This window comes from Prionailurus viverrinus, chromosome X, assembly GCF_022837055.1.
Source record: "Prionailurus viverrinus isolate Anna chromosome X, UM_Priviv_1.0, whole genome shotgun sequence".
NCBI lineage: Eukaryota > Metazoa > Chordata > Mammalia > Carnivora > Felidae > Prionailurus > Prionailurus viverrinus.
The window spans coordinates 41,877,689-41,904,774 of record NC_062579.1 but is presented as its reverse complement, the minus strand read 5'-3'; the positions used below and the strand labels follow the sequence as shown (position 1 = coordinate 41,904,774).

Sequence of the window (27,086 nt, the reverse complement as noted above, 5' to 3'; positions counted from 1 at the left end):
TAAAGTCTGGGATTGTGATGCCTCCTGCTTTGGTCTTCTTCTTCAAAATTACTTTGGCTATTCGGGGCCTTTTGTGGTTCCATATGAATTTTAGGAATGCTTGTCCTAGTTTCAAGAAGAATGCTGGTGCAATTTTGATTGGGATTGCATTGAATGTGTAGATAGCTTTGGGTAGTGTTGACATTTTGACAATGTTTATTTTTCCAATCCATGAGCAGGGAATGTCTTTCCATTTCTTTATATCTTCTTCAATTACCTTCATAAGCTTTCTATAGTTTTCAGCATACAGATCCTTTACATCTTTGGTTAGATTTATCCCTAGGTATTTTATGCTTCTTGGTGCAATTGTGAATGGGATCAGTTTTTTATTTGTATTTCTGTTGCTTCATTGTTAGTGTATAAGAATGCAACTGATTTCTGTACATTGAGTTTGTATCCTGCAACTTTGCTGAATTCCTGTATCAGTTCTAGCAGACTTTTGGTGGAGTCTATTGGATTTTCTATGTATAATATCATGTCATCTGCAAAAAGCGAAAGCTTGACTTCATCTTTGCCAATTTTGATGCCTTTGATTTCCTTTTGTTATCTGATTGCTGATGCTAGAACTTCCAACACTATGTCAAACAACAGCAGTGAGAGTGGGCATCCCTGTCGTGTTCCTGATCTCAGGGAAAAAGCTCTCAGTTTTTCCCCGTTGAGGATGATGTTAGCTGTGGGCTTTTCATAAATGGCTTTGATGATGTTTAAGTATGTTCCTTCTATCCCGACTTTCTCAAGGGTTTTTATTAAGAAAGGGTGCTGAATTTTGTCCAAGGCCTTTTCTGCATCTATTGACAGGATCATATGGTTCTTCTCTTTTTTTTTGTTAATGTGATGTATCATGTTGATTGATTTGCGAATGTTGAACCAGCCCTGCATCCCAGGAATGAATCCCACTTGATCATGGTGAATAATTCTTTTTATATGCCGTTGAATTCGATTTGCTAGTATCTTATTGAGAATTTTTGCATCCATATTCATCAGGGATATTGGCCTGTCGTTCTCTTTTTTTACTGGGTCTCTGTCTGGTTTAGGAATCAAAGGAATACTGGCTTCATAGAATGAGTCTGGAAGTTTTCCTTCCCTTTCTATTTCTTGGAATAGCTTGAGAAGGATAGGTATTATCTCTGCTTTAAACGTCTGGTAGAACTCCCCTGGGAAGCCATGTGGTCCTGGATTCTTATTTGTTGGGAGATTTTTGATAACCGATTCAATTTCTTCGCTCGATGGGTCTGTTCAAGCTTTCTATTTCCTCCTGATTGAGTTTTGGAAGAGTGTGGGTGTTCAGGAATTTGTCCATTTCTTCCAGGTTGTCCAATTTGTTGGCATATAATTTTTCATAGTAATCCCTGATAATTGTTTGTATCTCTGAGGGATTGGTTGTAATAAGTCCATTTTCATTCATGATTTTATCTATTTGGGTCATCTCCCTTTTCTTTTTGAGAAGCCTGGCTAGAGGTTTGTCAATTTTGTTTATTTTTTCAAAAAACCAACTCTTGGTTTCGTTGATCTGCTCTACAGTTTTTATAGATTCTATATTGTTTATTTCTGCTCTGATCTTTATTATTTCTCTTCTTCTGCTGGGTTTAGGCTGCCTTTGCTGTTCTGCTTCTATTTCCTTTAGGTGTGCTGTTAGATTTTGTATTTGGGATTTTTCTTGTTTCTTGAGATAGGCCTGGATTGCAATGTATTTTCCTCTCAGGACTGCCTTTGCTGCGTCCCAAAGCGTTTGCATTGTTGTATTTTCATTTTCGTTTGTTTCCATATATTTTTTAATTTCTTCTCTAATTGCCTGGTTGACCCATTCATTCGTTAGTAGGGTGTTCTTTAACCTCCATGCTTTTGGAGGTTTTCCAGACTTTTTTCTGTGGTTGATTTCAAGCTTCATAGCATTGTGGTCTGAAAGTATGCATGGTATAATTTCAATTCTTGTAAACTTATGAAGGGCTGTTTTGTGACCCAGTATATGATCTATCTTGGAGAATGTTCCATGTGCACTCGAGAAGAAAGTATATTCTGTTGCTTTGGGATGCAGAGTTCTAAATATATCTGTCAAGTCCATCTGATCCAATGTCTCATTCAGGGCCCTTGTTTCTTTATTGACCGTGTGTCTAGATGATCTATCCATTTCTGTAAGTGGGGTGTTAAAGTCCCCTGCAATTACCACATTCTTATCAATAAGGTTGCATATGTTTATGAGTAATTGTTTTATATATTTGGGGGCTCCAGTGTTCGGTGCATAGACATTTATAATTGTTAGCTCCTCCTGATGGATAGACCCTGTAACTATTATATAATGTCCTTCTTCATCTCTTGTTACAGCCTTTAATTTAAAGTCTAGTTTGTCTGATATAAGTATGGCTACTCCAGCTTTCTTTTGGCTTCCAGTAGCATGGTAGATAGTTCTCCATCCCCTCACTCTCAATCTAAAGGTGTCCTCAGGTCTAAAATGAGTCTCTTGTAGACAGCAAATAGATGGGTCTTGTTTTTTTATCCATTCTGATACCCTATGTCTTTTGGTTGGCGCATTTAATCCATTTACATTCAGTGTTATTATAGAAAGATACGGGTTTAGAGTCATTGTGATGTCTGTATGTTTTATGCTTGTAGCGATGTCTCTGGGACTTTGTCTCACAGGGTCCCCCTTAGGATCTCTTGTAGGGCTGGTTTAGTGGTGACAAATTCCTTCAGTTTTTGTTTGGGAAGACCTTTATCTCTCCTTCTATTCTAAATGACAGACTTGCTGGATAAAGGATTCTTGGCTGCATATTTTTTCTGTCTAGCACCGTGAAAATCTCGTGCCAATTCTTTCTGGCCTGCCAAGTTTCAAAAGAGAGATCAGTCACGAGTCTTATAGGTCTCCCTTTATATGTGAGGGCACGTTTACCCCTTGCTGCTTTCAGAATTTTCTCTTTATCCTTGTATTTTGCCAGTTTCACTATGATATGTCGTGCACAAGATCGATTCAAGTTACGTCTGAAGGGAGTTCTCTGTGCCTCTTGGATTTCAATGCTTTTTTCCTTCCCCAGTTCAGGGACGTTCTCAGCTATTATTTCTTCAAGTACCCCTTTAGCACCTTTCCCTCTCTCTTCCTCCTCTGGGATACCAATTATGCGTATATTATTTCTTTTTAGTGTATCACTTAGTTCTCTAATTTTCCCCTCATACTCCTGGATTTTTTATCTCTCTTTTTCTCACCTTCCTCTTTTTCCATAACTTTATCTTCTAGTTCACCTATTCTCTCCTCTGCCTCTTCCATCCTAGCCGTGGTGGTTTCCATTTTGTTTTGCATTTCATTTAAAGCATTTTTCAGCTCCTCGTGACTGTTCCTTAGTCCCTTGATCTCTGTAGCAAGAGATTCTCTGCTGTCCTGTATACTGTTTTCAAGCCCAGCGATTAATTTTATGACTATTATTCTAAATTCACTTTCTGTTATATTATTTAAATCCTTTTTGATCAGCTCATTAGCTGTTGTTATTTCCTGGAGATTCTTCTGAGGGGAATTCTTCCGCTTGGTCATTTTGGATAGTCCCTGGTGTGGTGAGGACCTGCAGGGCACTTCCCCTGTTCTGTGGTGTATAACTGGACTTGGCGGGTGGGGCCGCAGTCAGACCTGATGTCTGCCCCCAGACCACCGCTGGGGCCACAGTCAGACTGGTGTGTGCCTTCTCTTCCCCTCTCCTAGGGGCGGGATTCACTGTGGGGTGGCGTGGCCGGTCTGGGCTACTTGCACCCTGCCAGGCTTGTGATGCTGGGGATCTGGCGTATTAGCTGGGGTGGGTAGGCAAGGTGCACGGCGGCAGGGGGGAAGGCTTAGCTCGCTTCTCCTTAGGTGATCCACTTCAGGAAGGGCCCCTCTTCTGTGGTCCTCTCCTCTGCGCTTGGGTCTGGTGACTCCGTTCTGCTAATCCTCTGGTGGTTTTCTGGGTTATTTAGGCAGGCGTAGGTGGAATCTAAGTGATCAGCAGGACGCGCAGTGAGCCCAGCATCCTCCTACGCCTCCGTCTTCCCTCGAGCTCCTCTTTCTTCCTTCTTTAGGAAGGCCTGGATTACTAGAAACTTTCCTCTTGTGACCGCCTTTGCTGCATCCCAGAGGTTTTGGGTTGTGGTGTTATCATTTTCATTGGCTTCCATATACTTTTTAATTTCTGCTTTAACTGCTTGGTTAGCCCATTCATTCTTTAGTAGGATGTCTTCAGTCTCCAAGTATTTGTTACTTTTCTAATGTTTTTCTTGTGGTTGATTTCAAGTTTCATAGCGTTGTGGCCTGAAAATATGCATGGTATGGTCTCGATCTTCTTGTACTTAGGGCTGATTTGTGTCCCACCATGTGGTCTATTCTGGAGAATATTCCATGTGCACTGGAGAAGAATGTGTATTCCGCTGCTTTAGGATGAAATGTTCTGAATATATCTGTTAAGTCCATCTGGTCCAGTGTGTCATTCAAAGCCATTGTTTCCTTGTTGGTTTTTTGATTAGATGATCTGTCCATTGCTGTCAGTGGGGTGTTGAAGTGTCCTACTATTAAGGTATTACTATTGATGACTTTCTTTATGTTTGTGATTAATTGATTTCTATATTTGAGTGTTTCCATATTTGGCGCATAAATGTTTACAATTGTTAGGTCTTCTTGGTCTATAGACCTCTTAATTATGATATAATGCCCTTCTGCATCCCTTGATACAGTCTTTATTTAAAAGTCTAGATTGTCTGATATAAGTATGGTGCTCAGGCTTTCTTTTGTTGACCATTAGCATGATAGATGGTTCTCCATCCCCTTATTTTCAATCTGAAGGTGTCTTTAGGTCTAAAGTGGGTCTCTTGTAAACAGCATATAGATGCATCTTGTTTTCTTATCCATTCTGTTACCCTATGTCTTTTGATTGGAGCATTCGGTCCATTGACATTTAGAGTGAGTACTGAAAGATATGAATTTATTGCCATTATGATGCTTGTAGAGTTGGAGTTTCTGGCGATGTTCTCTGGTCCTTTCTAGTCTTTTGTTGCTTTTCATATATATATATATATTTTTTTTTTTTTCCATCTTTTCTCCCCTCAGAAAGTCCCCCTAGTCTTCATTTTTAAAACTGGTTACCAGGTCAAAGTTGATATAAACATTTTATTTACTCCCCATGTCATTTTTCTATCATCAGTCTGTCACCATCTCAGTCAGATGGGTTCTTTACCTAGAGAAATTATTCAAATATTTGTTTATGTGTAGTCTGAGGAGTTGTTAGCCTTGCCCGCATGGGATTGCGGTAGTAGCCTAAGAATTTTAACCACTTTGGGATGTGATAAAGTCACCCTAGAAGATCTCCTAGTCCCAAGACACCCCCCATTCTGCCCCCATTATGTAGCAGCAATGCTATTTCCTCCTAAAAATTGAAATCAATCATCTTAGCCAGTACAAACGCTTCATTTTTTTTACTTATTTGTCCATTGGCATGACTATTACAAAACTGCCAGGTGGAGATCTCAACTTCCAAATCAATGGAATCATTGTTGAGTAACCTGGTAGAAACATGCCTTGCTTGGGTATTAAAATCTCTAAACTGGTAGAGCCCAAAGTCACAAGGACAACTTTAAGTTCCATCACTTAGTTCTTAAATCTAGGAATTCTGGTTGACTAGATGGCATTAAATATATTGGTGACTAGTTTAGAATATATGCTATGTATTATTATTATATATTTTTATTACACACACAATGTATACTATATACTATATATTGTAGGACAGCACCTCTAACACATTGAGTGTTGTCTCTCAACTGGTGGCATAACTGTCTTTCTTCAATACAGTCATTATTCCATTGTATAAGGACAACTTTTTCCTAAGTGGTGCAGTGCATGATAAAACCAGTGAATTCTATGGGAATAAGCCAATCACCACACTTTGAGTTTTAAAGTGAGTCCCTTGATCAGAAGCAATGTTGCATAAAATTCAAAACTGTGAAGAATTCTTTGTAAGATCACATGTTATGGTGCAGACAGAAGTACTTGTAGGCAGAAAAGGCAATTCCATATCTAAAATACTCACTTATTCCAGAGAAATCATAAAGCCAACTAACTTCTCCATGATATAATGGGGAATAGTTCCTGTATACACTTAACCTAGATTCAATAAAATGTTGACATTTTATTGTATGTCTTATCCTCTCTCTCTCTCTCTGTGTCCCCCCCCCCCACACACACACTTTTTAAAATATTTTGAGTGTAAGTTACAAAGGTATTCTCTTTCAGAAAACAGTACAATAATCAAAATCAGACCACTAACATTGATATAATACTGTTATTTAATTTGGAGACATTATTCAGTAGATTTTGTCAACTGTCCAAATTGTACCAAAATTTCATGAGCAGGGGAGGGACAGAAATCTCTTCTGTGGTGTGAACAGGGCAGACAGTGCTCTGAAGCCCCGAGTAGGGTGTGTAATCCACAGGGATGGAGCTAAGGGGGTTTCCACAGATATTGGGCCTCTTCTGCTATCCCCAGGCTCCAATGATCCAACCCTTCCTCTCTTCAGGCTTCCAGAATTTCCTTGTGACCTTCCATACCTCTAGTGTTGCCATAACCACATTGTTCCCTAAACTTTACCTGGGACTGATTGTCCCAAGACTCTTCCACCACTCAGCACTTAACACAGCTTAGAAGATCCACAGGGCTCCATCATTATTGTATAGATTAGATTGCTGCCTCACAAATCACAAGAGTTGGGGGAGGCTCCAGAGATCACCTGTTCTCATGTCCTTCCCATTCCCAGTTGAGCAACTGAGGCTCAGAGAACTTTGAAACTACTAGGGGCAGGTGGGAGGACACCAACTGGCTCTTCTTAGACCTGATGTCTTCCCCACACATTACACAGCTGGTCTACATTCCCCTCCCTACAGCCCAGTCACAATCTGCACACAGCGTGGAGCTGGGGGTATGGGTGGTGATGGGTATGGGAGTGAATGACACCTCAGGAAAGACCTGTGCCTACCTTGGAGGCTTGTGGATGGATTGGTTCTTTTCTGAGGCTGCAAAGTGGATTCCATCTACCTGAATATGGAAACTGTAAACACACAATGGGAAAAACCTGAGGTAGGTGAGGGATTCCATGGCATATGCTGGCACGTGATGAAATCACCCACCTGTGCAGAAATGCCTCCTCAATCCCACAGAGTTTGGGTGTTTCATATCAACAGGTAGAATAACCAGCACCCAAAAATGTAGGAACCGTGGCCCAGGCCTGAGGTGACATGGAGATACAGGGCTAGAGCAACCCTTACCCAAAAGACCTTATGCTGAAATTCCCATTGCCTGAGAAAAGGGTCAGGATCCAGGCCTGGCTGAGTGGAGCCTGGCAGTGAGGACAAGAGGCAGGGAAGAGGCTGGGTCTCCATAGTGTTGGCTCCTTCCTATTAATCCTGGGCTCTCCCCAGAATGTGGACATCTCCGGAGAACCTGAGGAAGCCCTGGACACTGTCCCTACCCACTACTGAGCCCTTCCCAGGAGGCTAAATTGCCTTTGCTTTTGTTTTCTACCCTGATAGCTCCTGTTTCTGCCCTTGCCCACATGCATAGGTACCACCAGGCCTCTGAGGAAGTTATGGCCGAGGCCTAATTTCACCCTGAGAGCTCTGCTTCCAGCAAAGACCTCAGCAGCTCAAGCCAGGTTCTTGTTCACAGTCACACCAAAAGGAAGGCTAGCTCTCACAAGGCCTTGTCTTTCTCAATTCTTATTCTCTAAGCAACAAAGTTTCCTCTTTCTCCCTGCAGGAGGGGAGAAGAGGCCAATGTGAGGCCTCCATTATTATCCATAAGAACTTGTCTCTGTGATGAGGCCCTGATCCTTTGGAGATGGGAGACTGGGAGGACTTTCTAGAGGGACAGGTTCCTGGGAAGCATATCCAGAGATGAGGAGGGGGTGCCTTATGAATCCACCTCTTTATAGGCAATGTGGCTAAGGGTATGATATCTTCCTACTCACATAGAACTCAGGTACCTGGATCACAGTGTTCTCTGCTCCTACTCCTGCCCCCATCCTGGAGCTATTTCACTTTCCACATGGTTAATACAACCAACAACCTGGAATCCCAGGAACATCATCTCCAAGAACAGTTATTTTCCCTCCCCTTCAACCACCCTCTCTGGACCTTGTCATTACCTGGAGTTCTACCTCTTTTGTCTTCTTAATTGCAACTGTCTGACCACCTACACCCTCTCCCATTATTTCATCTCTTTTAATGTCACCCCAGGACACCTAGCAGCATGTCTATCACATATAATTCACTTAAGTATTACTTATAAAGTAGACCACAGTAGTTCTTGATTAACACTGTGTTCATTACTCCATCCTTTGTTTCCTAATCCATAAGCAGAGTCTACCCATATTTTTATCAGTTGAAAGCTAATCTGCCCCTGAGGCTAGCACTGAGGCCCTATCTCTCCCATATAAACAAGTTGATCACTCCTCAAACATGGGAAAAACAGAGAGCACATCTCATTCATTTTGCAGTTTCAATGTTTATTTCTGATACCAAAACTTGACAGCACACAAGGGGGATAAAAGCAACAGACAAGGAACAGCAAATAAATTTATCTTGCATGCCACTTTCAGTCAACAGGATGTGGCTCTCTAGATAGCTGTGTTTAGAAGGAATCTGAGGCTTCAGCCTCACTCAGGGGAAAGACTATTGCAAATGATTAGCAATATCTGTGGACATAAGAAAGAAAAAAAAAATAAAATCAATGATATATATCAAATAGTAATATAAACACCAAATAGTGTTTCCCTATACTTTCTTCATCTTCCCACCATGGGTTTCCTAAGATTCCCAGATGGTATACATAAATACATTCCCATGGATCCTGTATCTACCAATGACCCTAACTGCCCAATACAAAGTGATATACCTACCCAACATCTCACTCAACCCAGAAGAAACCAATGGCACCAAAGTTGGCAGCGAAGTTGGCACTGGCTGTACCACTAGGGCCAATAATGGGGCCAGCGAAGGTCTGAGGAAATCTGGAGCGGGCATTCTGATGGTATCTGGCCCAGAAGGTAAATGGGATTCTAGACCAGGGATCGCCAAAATCTCCTTCCTCATCCCAGGTCAGCAGCTCAAACTCAATGTCATCCCAGCTCCAGGGCCCAGATACGGCCTCATCTCCAATCCCCATGCGGGTTCTCGCCTCAGCCCGGGCCTCAGCCTCAGCTGCAGCAGCATCTAGAGCATCCAATGCCTCATCTGCAGCCTCCATGAACTGTGCAGTCCAGTCACGAGGATCTCTCTTTTGAACCTGAGATGAGGAACAGAAAATAAATAAAAAAATCCCTAATTGTATGAGTTAATATTTATGAAGTATCTACTATTTATTCAGTGCCCTACTTTGTGCTGCTGTTTACATAACAACGACAATAAATGCCACCAGTAATGCAGCACTACCATGTGTGATATCTAAGGTCTCATTCCTGCTCTGGACCCTTCCAAGCCAGTCATACCTCATCCCTTGACCTATCAGCTCTAGAGCAATTCCTCTATTACCTCTGCAATGAATCTCAGCACTTTCATCTTGCTAGTTTCATGGTAGGAACGGAGGCCCCAGAGGAACTCATACTCAGGAGGGTTGCTGTTGGGCACTCGTCTGTAATCCAGGTACCTTAGAGCAGAAAGGTCTTTGTTTCCACCCGGGCAAGAATGGTAGTCCAACAATGAATGATACTATATTTTGACACCCCCAATTTCAGGTAGCAAGTCCCCCCAGACTCATTCCTAAACCTAGCATAATTATATTCTAATAGTCAGACCTTCAAATTCCTGTACCAGTGCTTCTACATTAAGTAATCACCTAGAACTTCAGGGTGGCTTATATAGGGTCATAGAAAGGACAATGCTTAATCTCACCTTTTCCATCACAGCTCTAGCTCCACATTCTTGTAATATTGTTATTAAGTCATAGTTGGCCCATTGCAATGATTACAGTGGGGTGTAAACCTCAGCCTTGGAAATGTCTACTGTGGGTATACTGGACAGGTTTCACACGCAAGATAATTATACTGCAGAAAAATCCAACCATGAGCAGTCCACTCAATCAACACTTCCAAGTACATGTGTGTTTTTCTATGTATATGTATAGGTATAGTGTAAGAAATGAGCACAGGAAGGACTGTCTGAGGCTGACCAGCACACAGAACTCATGAGGACCAAACAAAGGCCCTTAGACATCACTTACTTTTGCTTTACAAACTCGTAAGTAAGAAGTTTCCTCAGATCTCCAAGGAGAGGATGTCTCACCCTGATAATATAAAAAAGAAACCCATAATCAGAGACTACGAGATTGCCCAAAGAAAAGAAAAGAGCTTTCAAGCACAGAGGTCAGAGATGAGAGAAGAAGCATAGAGTTCAGGACGATTTCCCCATCCACCCAGGTCACATCCTTGGGCTCTGTACCTCCCCAAACCAATCCCCCTAGACCACTAGGCTGATGCAATCCTGGGACCATCCTCTGTTGCCAAAGGATGATATAAACAGGCAAGAGATGAGAGAGCCCAATCATACCCAGGACGCAGTCCCATCTTGCGTAGTGCCTCCCAGAGGACAGCTGCAATGGGAGGCAAGGGGAGACAAGGGACGGAAAATGAGCATGAAAATCAGGCTGTAGCCAACCCCCAGCTGCAGATCCAGCCACTCACCTTCACTGGCACGGTTGCCATTCATGAAGATGACGCCCAATATCACCAAGAGGAGACCCAGCTTGGGTGTGTCTTTGGTCCTAACAGAGTACAGAAAGTTATATTTTCAGCAGCCATCTGTATGAGACACCCCAGGTAGCTTAACCATATAGCTTACCCAGCATTCCTCAGCAAGGGGATAATTCTACCCCAGTTCTGACCATGACCTGGTATGTGACCCTGAATCTTGGACCCTGACCTACTTGACACTCCCAGGAAAAAAGCACTGATAAAGGCAATGTTCCATCTCCCTTCCCATCTTACGTTCCCAGTATGCCAGCCAAGGACTCCGGGGTACTGATGAGAATATATAGGTGTTCTTCTTTGTCAATCTCCTTCAGCTGAATCCCAAATTTCTACAGGGACAAGAAAACAGACTATGAAATTACAAAATTTAGCATAAGCTACCCATACACACTTGCTCACCTCCCTGTGATACTTCAGCCCTAAATGCCCAGTAGGAATCCCACGAGTCTTTGATATCAAGACCTTCCCTCATTATTCCTATTCCTCAGGGCTGCCTTCTCACCTTCTCCAGGACAAAGCATGCACGTTCAATGATTTCTGGATAAACATCAGTGTATTCACGGATGATATCCCTCAACATTTCTGTAGGAGAAGAGAGTACCTGAGCTGAGCAGGCGCCACAGAGCTACAACCCCTTTGCCAGCCCTACCAAAGGGAAAATAATCAGGGCCCTCAAGGATGAAACAAGAAGAATCAGCGATGGAAAGAGGGGATTCAAGGGAAGGAGACTATAAGCAAAGGGATGTCCACAGAGCATGCGGTGAGGGGAAGGGCAGGGTGCCGGGGAAGGGCACTGGGTGCCTACCTGAGCGCTTGATGGGCACCTTGGTATAATCTTTAAGCATCAGGTACTTGACCAACTTATTTGCCTGGGAGGGGAAAAGGAAATCATTAAAGTTACTAAGATATTTATAGAAAACTTGATTACATTACAGATGGATGACAAAGACAAGAGGAAGAGAAGGAAAAGTGACTAGGGATAATAGTTCTTACTCTTTCCTGAAGAAGGGCCACATCTCGGGGCTGTGAGGCACCCAGGTTCTGTGAGGCACGTGAGTTGGGAGAGGGTCGCAGGTTTGGTGAGGGTCGTAGGTTCTGCCAGTCAGGTGGGACTGGCCAATCAGTGGGGATCCAGTCAGGTGGGAGTGGCCAGTCAGTGGGAAGTGGCCAATCAGGTGGTAGAGGCCAGTCAGGTGGTAGCGGCCAGTCAGGAGGGCCTTGCCAATCTGGAGGACCCTGCCAACCTGGTGGGGTCTGCCATCCAGGTGGGGTCTGCCACCCAGGTGGATTCTGCCAGGCTAGTGGGTTCGGCCAGACAACCGGACCAGGCCAGACAATGGGGTTTGGCCAGATCACTGGGTTCTGCCAGATCACTGGGTTCGGCCAGATCACTGGGTTCTGCCAAGCAACTGGGTTTTGCCAGGCTGGTGGGGTCTGCCTAGCTGGGGGGCTCTGACGTGCTGGTGGGGTCTGCCGGGCTGGCTGGTTTTGCCAGCCTGAAGGGTTCTGCCAGGCCAATGGGGTCTGCCAGAGCACATTGGGGGGTGCGCCAGGTGGGTTCTGAGTGGTAACTGGAACCGGTGCAGACCTCCATGTCCCTGCAGTCAGTGGGGCCCGTCTCTGATCCCCACTGCTGTTCTCATCCACATTCAAGTTATTAATCTGCATCATCAGAGAGAAGGAAAGTCCAGGGTCACCAGCTGTTTCTGTGGCCTCACCCTATCTATTCCAGGAAGGCCTCCTAAAACCCTCACCTGTAGTGACAGCCTGACCCACTAGCCAATGGTCACCCTGAGTCCTGGGCTTGTCTTTCACTGTCTTCCAGGCAGGAGTTTCATCTCTGAACCAGGCCAGGAGCAACCCAAGGGTGGGGCCTGAGGCTTCTCCTCTTCCTATGTCCACCACTGGCTCTGCTTGTACCACCCTGGACAAATCACTCAAGTCACTTCACCTCTCTGGGACTTAGTTTCCTTCTCTGTAAAACTGAGACTATGATCCCTACCTGGTATTATCTTGAAGATTTAATGAGATAACCTGTGTGAATGTGCCCAGCTCAACCCTAACACATGGTGGCTACTATGAAAAGTGTTAAGCTGAATTACATGCTGGGTGCTTATATTATGTGTCCATGTCTCATCTCCCTACCAGTCTGTGGATATTCAGAGAGCAGAAATGATCACATTTATCTTGTTATCCCCTACAACCTAGCTGAATACAGGCCATTATATACATATGTTTTGTTTTGTTTAGAACAAATGAACAACCTCAGAGAAGAAAGGAGAGAGCCCAAAGCAAAGTGGAGCTAGGAGGGATCTCACCTTGCGGGTCCTCTTGCCCCGAATTATAGTCCTGGACTCCAGATTCTGAGCCTGGGAACCATCTGCTGATGTCTGTGCAGCTGCACCATCAGATTCAGGGATACCTGGGTTGGTCTCTACTTCAGTCTGGGAAGTGGCCATCTTGGCTTGGTTAATATTCTGGATCTGGGTATCAACCGTTGGGGCCTTAGTGGTGTCATTCCAAGCCTTAAAGGCTGTCTTAGGCTGAGTGTTGGCCACCTCACTGGCACTGAGAGACTGAGAGAAACTGTAGGTGGTATTTTGGCCCACTTTAGTAGTGGCACTCTGGGCCTTAAAGGCCATCTCAGACTTGTTAGCAGTTAACTCACTGGTGGTTGCTGCCTGGGAAAAATCATAGGCAGCATTTGGGCCCTTAGGAGCAGCATTCTGGGACTTAAAGGCTGCCTTAGTCGGTGCATTGGGCATGTCCTTGGCATTAAGAGCCTGAGAGAAATCATAGGCACCATTTGGGCCTTTTGTGGTGGCATTCTGAGCCTTAAAGGCTGTTTTGGGCCTAGCGGCAGCCGCTAAAACCTGAATGTCAGCCATCTCACTGGCTGTTGGGGGCTGTGAACTCTGGGGACTAGCATTCGGCCCAGCTGCTGTGGCCTGGTTGGTAGGTGGAGCCTCTGAAATCTGGATGGCCTCCATCAGGGTCTGCATAAGCAAGGTGCTGTCTTCTACGGAGGCCTCACCCTGCAAATACAGGGGGAAAAATTAAATTTGAAGCGGGAGGGTAGGGGGAGCAATGCAGGGGAGGCGCAGGCAGAAGGATGGTGCAAAAAGGGGGAGGCACAGATCCAGACCACCAGCAAGGGGCGATGGGAGGCGGAGTGGTAACAAAACGTGTGGCAGGGATGGAGTGGGGCACGGACTAAATGAGGGGTGGGGCAGAATGAGGAGTGGGGTCGAAATGGAATGAAGGGGGCGGTGGGGGGTGATGGAGGAGGTTACAGCAGAGCAATGCGGTGTGCGGCAGCTCAGGAGCAGCTCAGGACAAGAGGTGAGGCAGAGCAAGGGTGCCGCCTCCAGGAGTTGAGGAGAATAAGGGGGGTCGGTCGCAGGGATGGGTAAAGCAAGACAGACGGAGGGTGGCGTCAGGAGGTTGGGGGAGGGGGTGGCAGACTGTTCTACAAGCGTCAGGACTGTGGAAAAAAAATGGTTCCTTACCCAACCCGCATTCTCTGGGCAGATTGCCCTGACTACTAACAGGGTCTCCCCTTTCTCTAAGCAGGGACTGAGGGCTGAAAAGGGATGCCCCTCCCCCCCTCAATAAACCATGGGAATTTGAAAGACGACGGAGTCTAGGCACGAAGAGGTAAAAATCAGATCCAGCCAAAGGGGCCCCAGGGAACTGTCGGCTAGGGAAATGGTGGGGTGGGGAGTGGAGATCTCACCTGGAAGCCGAGGAGGCCCGCACCACAGTCCATTTTCTGAGCCATGGCTCCTGTCCCTCTGGCAAGAGCAGAGCCTGGGCGGGGGGGGGGGGGGGGGGGGGAGCTGGGCGTTATACTACAGAGGGCAAATACGAAGGACCGAACTGGGGGGGGGGGTGTCTGGGGGTTGACTGTGGGGGTGAATGAGGCGCTGAATGTGAGGGAAACGGGCTGGATCGGGGTGGGAAAAGTGAATGGGTGTCAGGATGGTGGTTCTGAATCCTGAGAAGCTACTGCCGGAAAGAAGCTTCAAATCAGGGTTCGGAAAACCAGTAACAGTTCTGAATCCAAGGGGAATGGGTTAGGACTCGCATATGGTAAAATTGAATGGAGGTTTCGAATCAGGAGGAATCGTATGACAGTACAGATTGAGGTCCAGAAATCTGTGGAGATTTTTAACGATGGGAGGGGTTCGGAGAGCAAACAGAGGTTCTGAGTAAAGGAGGGTCGGGTAAGGGGTGTGAATCGGGGTTCGGGGAGTGGAAGGGGAATCAGAATCCGGGGTAAAGGGATCGAAATGAAAAATGGGGGGCCCGCACCAGGGGGCAGATGCCCTGTCTGGGGGCTAATTCTCACCTTGCCTCAGGCCCCAACCCCAACCCCCTCGTTGCCTCCCTTCTTCACGACTCAGAGGATCGGGATTGCAGTGATCGGCTCTCGGCAGCCGCACCCTCTCCTTGTCCAGGAGAAAATGCCAGCGCGGCAGCTAAGAAGACCCCGCCTCTCCGCCTAATATACCACCCACCGCCTCAGATAGTTGTGCGCATGCGCAAGAACTGACCGAGCAAATAAAAGTCCCGCCCGCTTCCCCAACAAAAGCTTCGTCCTGAACATCACGGTGCGCATGTGCAGTGGCAAGGAATCCCGCCCCTTTGCCAACACACCACCCCACCACCAACCAGGTCGACAGTATAGCAGGGTCCCACCTCTTTCCTCAATATCCCCTCCCCCAAACAGATGCGCGGCGCCTTTAGGTCCCACCCCTTGCCCCACACCGGCCCCCAACCTTTTCCGCAATGCGTCTCCATTCTATCCCTTCCCTCTTATGGCCCCTCCCGTCGGGTCGGCATGCATCGCCACCCCCTTGCCTAGCACCACTTAGGTCACTGTTAAGGAGGTGTCTGTGTGGGGTCTCTAACTGCAACAAGTGCTAGGCTCCTGCTAAGCTTACCTACTTTGGGACCCAGGAAAAGGAACAGACAGAGAGAATACACTGTTGGAGATAGAACAAGTCTGCACCTGACACACAAATCTATATGATCCCCCTCAACAGATCCCAGACTCCTAAACATTGGATTCCTTCCAGCACTTTGTGCAGCTCCAACCATGCGCTTATCTTGTGTGCTAGTGAGATGGGGAGGGAAGGGCACAGCTTCAACATCACAGCACAGTCTGTGCTGGGGCTTGTCTTCTCACAGCAGCCCTGGGAGGTGGGTGTCAGCATCCCTATTTTATAGGTCAGGAAGTTAAAGCACAGATACACTGTATAAACTAGACAAGGCTATAGAGCCAATAAACAGAAAATGTAAAATGCGGGCCAGGGCCTTCTTGACTCCAAAACCCACGTTCCACTAGTTTTGGCCTGGGAACTGAGGCACCCTCCCCTCTTCAGGTTGAGTGACAGATTTCTCTCTCTCTCTCTCTCTTTCACACACACACACACACACACACACACACACACACACACACGCACACTCCCTGCCCTGTCAACACCTGCCCCAAAGAAGCAAGGTTTGTGTTCTCCAAGACTTAAGCTTATGCTCTGCACACAGAACACAGGTAGAGGCCCTTAGTCCCCACCCCCTCTATGTGGTTCCATCCAGGTGTGGGGATTGTTCTTCAGGATTCACTCCCTACTCTGTCAGGCCTCTCCCTGTGAGTGGCACAAACACACTGCCCATGAGGCCTTGCTGGTGCCCACTGGAGCGGCCAGGACAATCAGGCATTTGTGTGCCTGACCCATGGCAAGCCTGGATTCAGAGTAAATGTTTACCCTGGTTCCTTCCAGGCTTGGGTCCTCAATTCCTGGGATGGACTGCTGTGCCATTCTATCCATAGCTGTGTGAGCCTGCTCAGGTCATTCCACTTCTCTGAGCCAGCTTCTCAACATGCAAAATGGGAAGCACAAATAGCACTGACTAGAGTCCGACCCAAGGACACACATGCTGCTATGCTTCCAGATGACTGGAGAGTCAGAAAATCATATACAGATGTGAAATGACTCAAATTGAACTGATAACTCTCCAAAAATCCAAGGCAGATCTTTGTACATTTCACATTTGTTCTGGCATCAGCTCCAGCCAGGAGTCTGCATATGAAAGAAAGCTAATGCTAGAAAGGATGGCAGCATTTGGTCCCCAAAGGCCAACATCAATTCTGCCTGGCTGGATGACTTTCCTCATCTGTTGCATAGCAACCTCCCCTGTCAGCTGCCTGTTTTTTCTCAGCACTTCCTCTGTAAAGTGTCTGCAGTGGTACGTGATCAGACTCAGGAAAGAAGGTCTGAAACACCATTTTGAATGCTATCTGCTTCTGTATCTGTATCTCCAGTCTTGACTTGGCCTATGAATTCTAGATCCATAATCCAACTGTCTGCCTCACTTCTGCAATTGGATAACCCTTAATATTTTCAAATTGAACAGGTCTCAAACTGATTCCTTTGCATATATCCTCTTCCTCAAACACAGTGTGTTTCTCCTTTAGTCATGCCACTCCCCCAATTAGAATAAAAGCCTTTTAGGGAGATGAATTTTTGTTTTATTCGTTGCTGTATCCCCTGTATCTACAATGATAACTGGTATATTTTGTATGCTAAAAAATGTTTGTTAATGAATGAATAAATCCCACCATCCACCCTGTTGCTCAAGCAAGAAACCTGAGAGGCATTTTTTTTTCTTTCCTGTGATGAATTCACTTACTTTTCCTCATTATACAAATAATGCATATTTGTCATTAAAAATTTAAACATTACTCAAATATTTTAGAAATTAAGTAAACATCACTCCCAATGGCACCACCCTGAGATAACTGCTATTAAGATTTTGATGCTACCTTTTCATGTAACACTCCATGCGTATATATTTACATAAATGGGATTATATGTATGCTATAAATGTTTTAAATTGCATTCTTTTGCTTATTGCCTCCCATTCCTTTCACCTCTACCTTCATCTGCCAAACATACATTTTAACAGCCATTTTTATATTTTTCCATGGTCAAAAAGTCATTTTTTACTGTTTTACAAAATTAAGATCATATACACTTTAAATGCATCAGAGTTATTTTATTAGTTAATGCTAATCTACCAAATTCATTCTTTTACATTGCTGCATAATATTCCATGACAGGGATGTACTCCAATGTAGTCAACCATTTCCCCACTGATGGTCATTCTAGTTTCAGGTTTCAGGGGCACATACATACAAACATTGCAATTAGATATTTGTTACATATATTCTTGTATTTTATGTTTAATGTTTTTCATTCCTGTGACCAGATGCCTGGGAGAAAGACTGGCATACTCTACAGTGCTTGGTAATATGAAGACTTTTCCAACTTTTTGCCAATGTGATGTGTATTTTATTGGTATCTCCTCTGGTTTTAATTTACATTTCTCATGTAAGCAGTGAAACACATATTCATATATTAGTGGACTGATTAGATTTCTTTTGTAAAGTAACTGTGCAAGTCTTTTACCTATTTATTTTGTATTGTCTGTCTTATTTTTTGGACTTCTTTATACAGCCTTACAGATGCTTATTGAAAACCCTTAGGACTAGATATATTTCAATTATTTTTTCACATTTTAGTAAGGAAATACTATGTATATAATTTATATTACATAACAGTTCGACATAAAGGCCAGATATTCACTTTTTCACATTCTCTCAACAGCCAAGAGAACGTGGTGTAGGATTTACCACTGTGGTAGGGTCTTGAAAATTTTATTTATTTATTACAGTGAAAGGATACTGATTTTAAATCAACAAAACTAAAAAGTGCACAGGAAAGACTCCATGAGAAACCAGGCATAAGATTCCAGTTGTCTTTTCTCAGTGGAGTTGTATGGCCCATGCTCAAATCTCCCAGTGAGGTATGTGGCAACCAGGGAAGTTTGCCTGAGCTGGGATTTTAAGGGGACGGGGGTCAGGTAGGCATGGGACACTTGTGTGGCTGACCTTAGTTACTCGGTCTCCAGCCTGTGCAGAGGTACCACAAGGTCACAAGCCAATATATAATACCACAAGGACCAAGGCCCACTATAAATTACATTGTTAACGTAAACTATCTGGTGTGGCCCAAGCCCCAGGTGAACAAAAAGTCTAATCAGGCAGTATATTACAAACTTAGAGGTTTATGCCCCAGGAGCTTGTCAAGAGCCAGACCTTTATTTGGAATGTACAGACAATTTTGTTTTGGAATGCCAGGGTTTGTATACCCCACACACCTGTGGAGTCAATTCTTTTACTGCATAAATAGTCACAACTCCAACCTAACAGTCTGTAAGGAGTGATTCAAAGATGCAATGATGGAATTCAATGCCATATCTGTAGCCACAAGAAAATCCAGTTTCTAGGAGCGGCATTGGTAGCAGGGTCAAGGGCAGCATCTAGTATCCAGTGTCAGTGGTAGCAGTAATGGGAGCCACCCCCTAATACTCATGGCATGATTTTTGAAATACGGCTGGGTCAGATGCTCTTAACAAATTATTTTATCAATTCTACTCTATTTTTTTTAACTTTTTGAAATAATGATAGATTCACAAGAAATTGCAAAGATAGTAAAGAGTACCCCTTCAGCCACTTTCCCCAATGGGCACAGTTATAACTATAATACAATATCAAATTCAAGAAATTGGCATTGGTATGATATACATGTCTAATTCTATCACATGTGGAGGTTTCTATAGTAATCACCACAGCAGTCAAGATACAGAACTATTCCACTCCCACATATTTCCCTGTACTACCCCTTTACACTCACACTCATCATCCTTCCCTCCACTATCCTTAACCCTTAGCAGCCATTAATGTGCTCTATCTTAGAGTTCATTGATTCATTCTTACATCATATTGTTCTGCTGTTGAAGTAATCTACTGAGGTTTTTTAAAAGTTCATTTATTGGATTTTTCAGTTCTTTTTTATGTTTATTTATTTTTGAGAGAGAAAGCAAGCATGAGTGGGGGAGGAACAGAGACAGAGGGAGACACAGAATTTGAAGCAGGCTCCAGACTCTGAGCTGTGAGCACAGAGACTGATATGGCGCTCAAACCCATGAGCAGTGAGATCATGACCTGAGCCAAAGTCAGACATTTAACTGAGTCACCCAGGCGCCCAGGATTTTTCAGTTCTTAAATTTCTTTTTTATTCTTCATTATATCTTCTATTTCTTTGGAAGATTTTGTTTCCTTTGTTTTAAAATTATTAAATATTTTTATTTATTTTTGAGAGAGAGAGAGAGAGAGAGACAGAGCGTGAGTAGTGGAGGGGCAGAGAGAGAGGGTGACACAGAATCCAAAGCAGGCTCCAGGCTCTGAGCTGTCAGTACAGAGCCTGACACGGGGTTCAAATTCACGAACCATGAGATCACGACCTGAGCCGAAGTCGGATGCTTAACCGACTGAGCCACCCAGGCACCCTGGAAGATTTTGTTTCTTTGTTAAAGAGTTTCTATTTTTCCTTTAGTTCTAAGAATGCTCAAACTGCACATTGAAACACTTTTAGGATGGCTATTTAAAATCCTTTTTAGATGATTCTAATTTCTGTGTCCTCTTGGTGTTGGTGTGTATTGACTGTCTTTTCTCATTCAAGTTGTGATTATCATAGTTCTTAATATAATGAGTCATTTTCAATTGAACCTAGATATTTTGCATAGTATGCTATAAGGATCTGAATTTTGTTTAAATATTCTCTTTTATCACATGTGGGTGGAAGTCCACATTCCCACTCAGCCTCCACTGACACCTGAGAGCAAGGGGCTCTTTGTTATTGAGGGCTAAGTTCCAGCTCCATATTAAAGTTTTACTAGTATCAGTCTGACTGCAAGAGACCTGGGTACGTAATTACATGGTAAATGTCTATCATTTTTAGTGCTGGGTGGTGATTTTCCACTAGGCCTTTTTTTTTTTTTTGACATGACTTCATTGGCTAGGGGCAGAAGCATCTCATTATCATCTTTAGGGATGGAGATCGAAGCTCCCCACATGGTTTCTGGCATTGTGGTGACTGGGCTATTCCCACTCCCCATTTGCCCTTCTCTGACACTCTGTCAGAAGATTAGAGACCCCATTACAGGCTGGCAAGGGTGGAAGTATAGGGTCTGTATATTGGATTTTGCTGGCAGGGATAGGGCCACAGTTCTCCCTCTAATATTTAGCTAGAGTAGAGCAGTTATTGTCTATTTTTTTTGTCTTCTTGTGCTGTCTTTGTCTTTTAGATATGGAAAGAACAGAGGTATGTTGAGATTTTCTTTTTTTTTGGTCTATGTCCTTTGGTGTTTCCAGTTTGCAAGCTTCTTCAGGAGGTTATCTGGGCTATATGAGGCCAAAAGAAAACCCAGGGAACTCACCACCATGTTATTCCTTGGAATGCAAGTTCCCTGGAGAGTATGTCATCTTATCTATAACTTTCAAGGTCTTCTCGTGTTTGGTTTATATATAATGCCCAGGGGAAAGTACATCTATGCCATTTACCCCTTCCTGCTGGAAGTAGAAGTCCTCAATTCTGGTGTTTTTAAAAAAGTACAACTATTGGAATTTCTAATGTACAATCACACTGTAAGAAAGATAACTTGATCTCTTATTTTACAATATATACAGCACTTATTGTCTTATATGATTTGCTAAAACACAAGGAACAATTTTGGGTAATAATCTCAATAAGGAACATCCTTTCCTTTTTCCTGAAATGATTACCATTTCACCATTAAGAATGTTTATTGCTTTTTTATAAGTAGTTTTAAAAATCTTATTTAGTAGTTTCTGTTTATATTTTACTTAGTTATTCATAATGTTTCCTCTCCCTCATTCACAAATCTAATCTATCACCTACTCCTGTTGACTCTACCATTTTAAGTATACTTTAATTCCACTCTATTCTACAATCATATTGTTAGAAGGGAGCATGAAAAGAGGAAGAAATGGAGAAAGAAAAGTTGAAAAGAGGGGAGGAAGAGGAATAGATGGAAGAAGGAAAGAAGAAAACAGGGATAAGAGAAAAGATGAATGAAAATAGTAGTTGCAAGTAAATGGAATAATGAAGATATGAAGAAATAAGAGAGTAGACAAAGAATAGATATTAAGTTGAAATAGAAAAAGTAGGAGGAAAGAGAATAAGGAAGTAGAATGTAGAAGGAAGAAGAGACATAGGATGGAAGAGCATGAGAGGGAGGTGGAAGGAAATAGGTTAATAAGTAGATGAAGAAAGGAACATAAGAAAGGAGAAGGAAGAAAATGAGGAAGAAGGGAGTAGGGGAAATAAACAATAAGGGAGAAAAGAGAAGTGTTTGAATAAGAGGGACAGAGATAAGAAAAAGAAATGATGTGGAATGACACCTCATTAGTGGCAGATTTCATTCTGCAGAGAGAAGAATGTTGAATGTAAGGAGTTCCTCTTTTTTCTCCTCAAATACCCAGTTCTCTTTATATCTGATACCCATCAAAGTGCCAGAAGTCATTTCTCACATGATGTCACTCTTGCCTTGAGGTAAGACCACTGTGGTTTTCAATTAGTAAGAGCCATGTGTCCCATGTTTTGAATAGATATATTTGTTTGGAATACTCAGCATTTATCACGTACTCTCTGCTGCTGGTTGTTCATCAGGTATGGATATTATCTGATGAATTCAGGTATACAGGAAATATGTTTTGTTTTTCTCTGTAACTCAATTTATAAATTCTATTTCAACTTCCCAATCCATTGAGTGGCTAAAACTCAATCTTCAGCAGTATGGAGTTCTCCTTATGACCCTTTGAGTGGTTAAAACTCAATCTTCAGCAGTATGGAGTTCTCCTTACGACCCTTTCTTTGGGGTTGTGTCTTAAGTTATGGGACCTTAGTGTCAAAACATCAGAATGGGTGATAACTGTTGAGTATACTATATCCATTCTGGCATTCATGTCATCTCTGGTTTACCAATGTCTGTCCAACCAGGTAGCTGTTGAGTTAAGCGTCATTCATTACTACAAAACCCTCTTGGGGTCTTACTCTCTGAGAGTGTCATATACCATTCGTATACATGGGAAATATTCTGCAGCTCCTATCATATGCTGGGGACTCTTTATCTCTGTGATGTTGTCTTTGTCTAACATATTCTTATACTCCTATGATACCCTGAGCTGAGAGACACTATGCGGGGAGGCCTAAAGCTCAAAATCCTTATAGACACCACACAACTATTTTTATTTTGTAGTCTTGATCTCTCCTGGCCTTACCCAGGAAGTGAAGCACAAGGCCACATTGCTAGAAGATCTTGGCAAACCTACCTGGGGTTTCTTCCCACCCCTGAAATACAGGGCCTAGGTTTCTCTGGTTTTCAGGAATCCACAATATCTACTGACTCCTTGTTTCATCTCTGCTTTTCTTCTCAACACAATCAATGTGAAGAACAGCCTTGAAAAGAAGTACTAAAACAACAAAAAGCTAAACAAACTAAATATCAATGACTTTTCTTGGACCCAACAGGGAAATGAGGTTTCAGAACAAACCACCGTCCTGAAATCATGAGGGATAGGCAAATCCAGAGTCACAAATGAGATATGCTTACCTGAAACAGAAGCCACTAGAGCTATAAACTTGTAGGGACACCTAAACTGATAATTTTGACAAGCTGCTGGAGGCTGAATGTGGACTAGAGTGAAAGTGAGAAACTCTCGGGAGTGCTAGTCTTAGGGGCAAACACACTTTCACGGGCTTTATTTCCAGGAATCTCACCAGGTTCTCACAGTGCAGATCCAAAAAAGACACCCTTGTGGCCCTGGCAGGAAGAGGGAAAGAGTCCTTTTGAATATCCTTATGAAGTATGCCCAAAGCCTTTTCCATAAGAAAGGCCTACTTCCCAGGACAAAGGACCACCAGAGCCTTGTTCCAGAGTCATGTAGGAAGGACATCCTTCTCACTCCAGCCCCCTCTAGCTTTCCTATCTCACCTAAGGTAGGGGCACAGAGAGGGGGACTACACAAGAAAAATACCTGTAAAGGTCACAGGCCCACTAGAACTCTGAGACTTAATTGGAATATTATAAAACACTCCCTTTTATCCCATACCATACCACCACACCAACGGGGCTTAAGTGTATTAACAGTGGGTTATAGCTGAATGAGCTGCAAGACAAAGACTCTCTAAGGAAGTCCAAACTCAGGAAAGGAAACAAAATGAAGGATCCAAGAAGAATATGGAACCTCTGGCACCTAATACTAAAAGAAACTTTAAACAAAGCCCAGCTGCTAGCAAGATTGACACTAGAGACCAATCTATCTCAGTTCCTATTACCTAATACATCACGTCCAGCTTTCAACAAAAAATTAGAACGCACGCCAAAAAGCAAGAAGAAAAATTCTGAAAAGACAAAGGAAGCATTAGATTCAAATATGACAGAGCTATTTGAATTATCAGACAGGGAATTTAACACACTGTAATTAATATGTTAAAGGATCTAATAATAAAAAAGCAAACATGCAAGGATATGGGTAAAGTAAGCAGAGTGATGGAAATTCTAAGAATCAAAAGGAAATTCTAGAAAAAAAATCATAACAAGTGTAGAATGCCTTTGGTGGACTCATTAGTAGATGACACAACTGAGGAAAGCTTAAAGGTAGATTAAGAGATAATTCCCAAACTGAAAGTTAAAAAGGAAAAATAACTTTAAAAAATAGAACATTTAAGAACTATGGGATAATTTCAAAAGATGCAACATATGCATATATGGAATGCAGAGGGAGAAAAATGGGGCAGAAGAAATACTGCAAATAATAATAGCTAAGAATTTTCCAAAATTAATGAAGGCAACAAATCATAGATCCAGGAAACTCAAATAACACCAAATAGGTAAATACTAAAAGATTTACACTGAGGCACATCATATTCAAACTGTAGAAGACCAATGACAAAGAAAATCTTGAAAGAAACTAGAAGAAAAAAGTATCTTACTTATAATGAAACATGGATAAGAATTACTGAAGGCTTTTCATCAGAAATCATGTAAGCAAGAAGAGTGGAAGGAAATATTTTAAAACATTAAAGAAAAAACACACTGATGCACACTTCTTTTTTTAAGTTTATTTATTTATCTTGAAAGAGAGAGAGAAAGAGAAGAGCCTCATGAGTGGGGAAGAGGCAGAGAGAGAGAGAATCTCAAGTAGGCTCCACACTGTCAGCACACAGAGCCTGATGTGAGACTTGATCACAAACCACATGGGATTATGACCTGAGCTGAAATCAAGAGTCGGATGCTTAACTGACTGAGGCACCCATGTGCCCCTACATTTCTATATCTAGCGAAGTATCCTTTAAAAGTGAAGGAGAAATATTTTCTCAGACAAACAAAAACTGAAGGAATTCACCACCAGTATATCTACCCTACTAGAAATGTTAAAAGATTTTCTTGGGACAGAATGAAAATGGTATAGGGCAGAAACTTGGAACTACATAGACAGGAAGCACATTGGAAAGGGAATAAATGAAGCTTACAGGAAGCACATTGGAGAGGGAATAAATGAAGCTTTCCTTCGAAGAGGAAATCAAAACTGCAATTACCGATATTCTGTGGTGCTTTAATCAAAGGAAATTTATGCAATACATTTTTCCATTGCATGCAATACAAAAGAGAAGTATCTCAAGCATAAACATATATCAAGGATAAAAACAAAAGGATGGAATAAGTTATGGCATACAATAAACAAAAGATGATGTATTAAGAGCAGACATAATACTTTAAGCCAAAACATTACTTTAGATGAAAAGTTCACTGGATAATATAAATAATATACAAATCATAATTTAACAGATATGCAAGAAGAAATAATAAAACCAAAATCATAGCATGAGACTACAACACCCTTTTCTAAGTCAATGATAGAATAATCCTATGAAATAATGGGTCCTTCTTGAAACTTCTGCATAGGTACTATATACATTGAGACCCAAACATAAAACATTATGGTGCTTCCTACTGGGTATCTATCAAAAAAAAAACAAAACACTAATTCAAAGGGATATATGCACCCCTATGCTTATTGCAGATATCCAAATTATGAAAGCAACAGCCCACGTGTCCATCAATACATGAATGGATAAAGAAGATGCAGTGTATATATATATATATATATATATAATATATATATTATATATTTATGCTATACAGAAAAAACTGATGGTTACCAGAGAGGAGGTAGGTGGGGGAATGGGTGAAATAGGTGATAATGATTAAAGAAAATACTTATGATGAGCACAGACAATGTATAGAATTATTGAATCACTATATTGTACACCTGAACTAATATTACACTGTATGTTAACTATACTGGAATTAAAATGAAAAAAAAATTAAATTACAAAAACATTATGGTGGTTCAAAGTGAGCACTACAGAATTCTTAAATCCTTCATTCACGTTTTCTGGGTGGGAGCTAACTTAACTTTATCTCCTTTATTGTATATGTGTAAGAATTTTTTTTTTATGAAATTTATTGACAAATTGGTTTCCATACAACACCCAGTGCTCATCCCAAAAGGTGCCCTCCTCAATACCCATCACCCACCCTCTCCTCCCTCCCACCCCCCATCAACCCTCAGTTTGTTCTCAGTTTTTAACAGTCTCTTATGCTTTGGCTCTCTCCCATTCTAACCTCTTTTTTTTTTTCCTTCCCCTCCCCCATGGGTTCCTGTTAAGTTTCTCAGGATCCACATAAGAGTGAAACCATATGGTATCTGTCTTTCTCTGTATGGCTTATTTCACTTAGCATCACACTCTCCAGTTCCATCCACGTTGCTACAAAAGGCCATATTTCATTTTTTCTCATTGCCACGTAATATTCCATTGTGTATATAAACCACAATTTCTTTATCCATTCATCAGTTGATGGACATTTAGGCTCTTTCCATAATTTGGCTATTGTTGAGAGTGTTGCTATGAACATTGGGGTACAAGTGGCCCTATGCATCAGTACTCCTGTATCCCTTGGATAAATTCCTAGCAGTGCTATTGCTGGGTCATAGGGTAGGTCTATTTTTAATTTTCTGAGGAAACTCCACACTGCTTTCCAGAGCGGCTGCACCAATTTGCATTCCCACCAACAGTGCAAGAGGGTTCCCGTTTCTCCACATCCTCTCCAGCATCTATAGTCTCCTGATTTGTTCATTTTGGCCACTCTGACTGGCGTGAGGTGATACCTGAGTGTGGTTTTGATTTGTATTTCCATGATAAGGAGCGACGCTGAACATCTTTTCATGTGCCTGTTGGCCATCTGGATGTCTTCTTTAGAGAAGTGTCTATTCATGTTTTCTGCCCATTTCTTCACTGGGTTATTTG

General features: G+C 42.7%; 1 protein-coding gene across 4 annotated transcripts in view; it reads right to left on the bottom strand.

Annotated features, from left to right (window-relative positions):
• Positions 1 to 8,526: 8,526 nt before the first annotated feature.
• Positions 8,527 to 27,086, bottom strand: part of MAGED1 (MAGE family member D1) — a 60,911-nt gene continuing 42,351 nt past the window's right edge. The window contains exons 1-13 of one of the 4 annotated variants that reach the window (XM_047843824.1): positions 15,137 to 15,325; positions 14,522 to 14,595; positions 13,104 to 13,820; positions 11,779 to 12,447; positions 11,591 to 11,654; positions 11,288 to 11,367; positions 11,023 to 11,114; positions 10,720 to 10,799; positions 10,586 to 10,628; positions 10,260 to 10,322; positions 9,572 to 9,686; positions 8,941 to 9,326; positions 8,527 to 8,736 (exon numbers count right to left, since the gene is read on the bottom strand). In XM_047843824.1, the coding sequence (XP_047699780.1) occupies positions 8,949 to 9,326; positions 9,572 to 9,686; positions 10,260 to 10,322; positions 10,586 to 10,628; positions 10,720 to 10,799; positions 11,023 to 11,114; positions 11,288 to 11,367; positions 11,591 to 11,654; positions 11,779 to 12,447; positions 13,104 to 13,820; positions 14,522 to 14,566 (2,346 nt within the window). In that variant the 5' untranslated portion in view covers positions 14,567 to 14,595; positions 15,137 to 15,325 and the 3' untranslated portion in view covers positions 8,527 to 8,736; positions 8,941 to 8,948. Of the gene's footprint in view, positions 8,737 to 8,940; positions 9,327 to 9,571; positions 9,687 to 10,259; positions 10,323 to 10,585; positions 10,629 to 10,719; positions 10,800 to 11,022; positions 11,115 to 11,287; positions 11,368 to 11,590; positions 11,655 to 11,778; positions 12,448 to 13,103; positions 13,821 to 14,521; positions 14,596 to 15,136; positions 15,326 to 27,086 lie in introns of those variants that run through there. The other 3 variants (XM_047843825.1, XM_047843826.1, XM_047843827.1) reach the window with 3 other exon arrangements.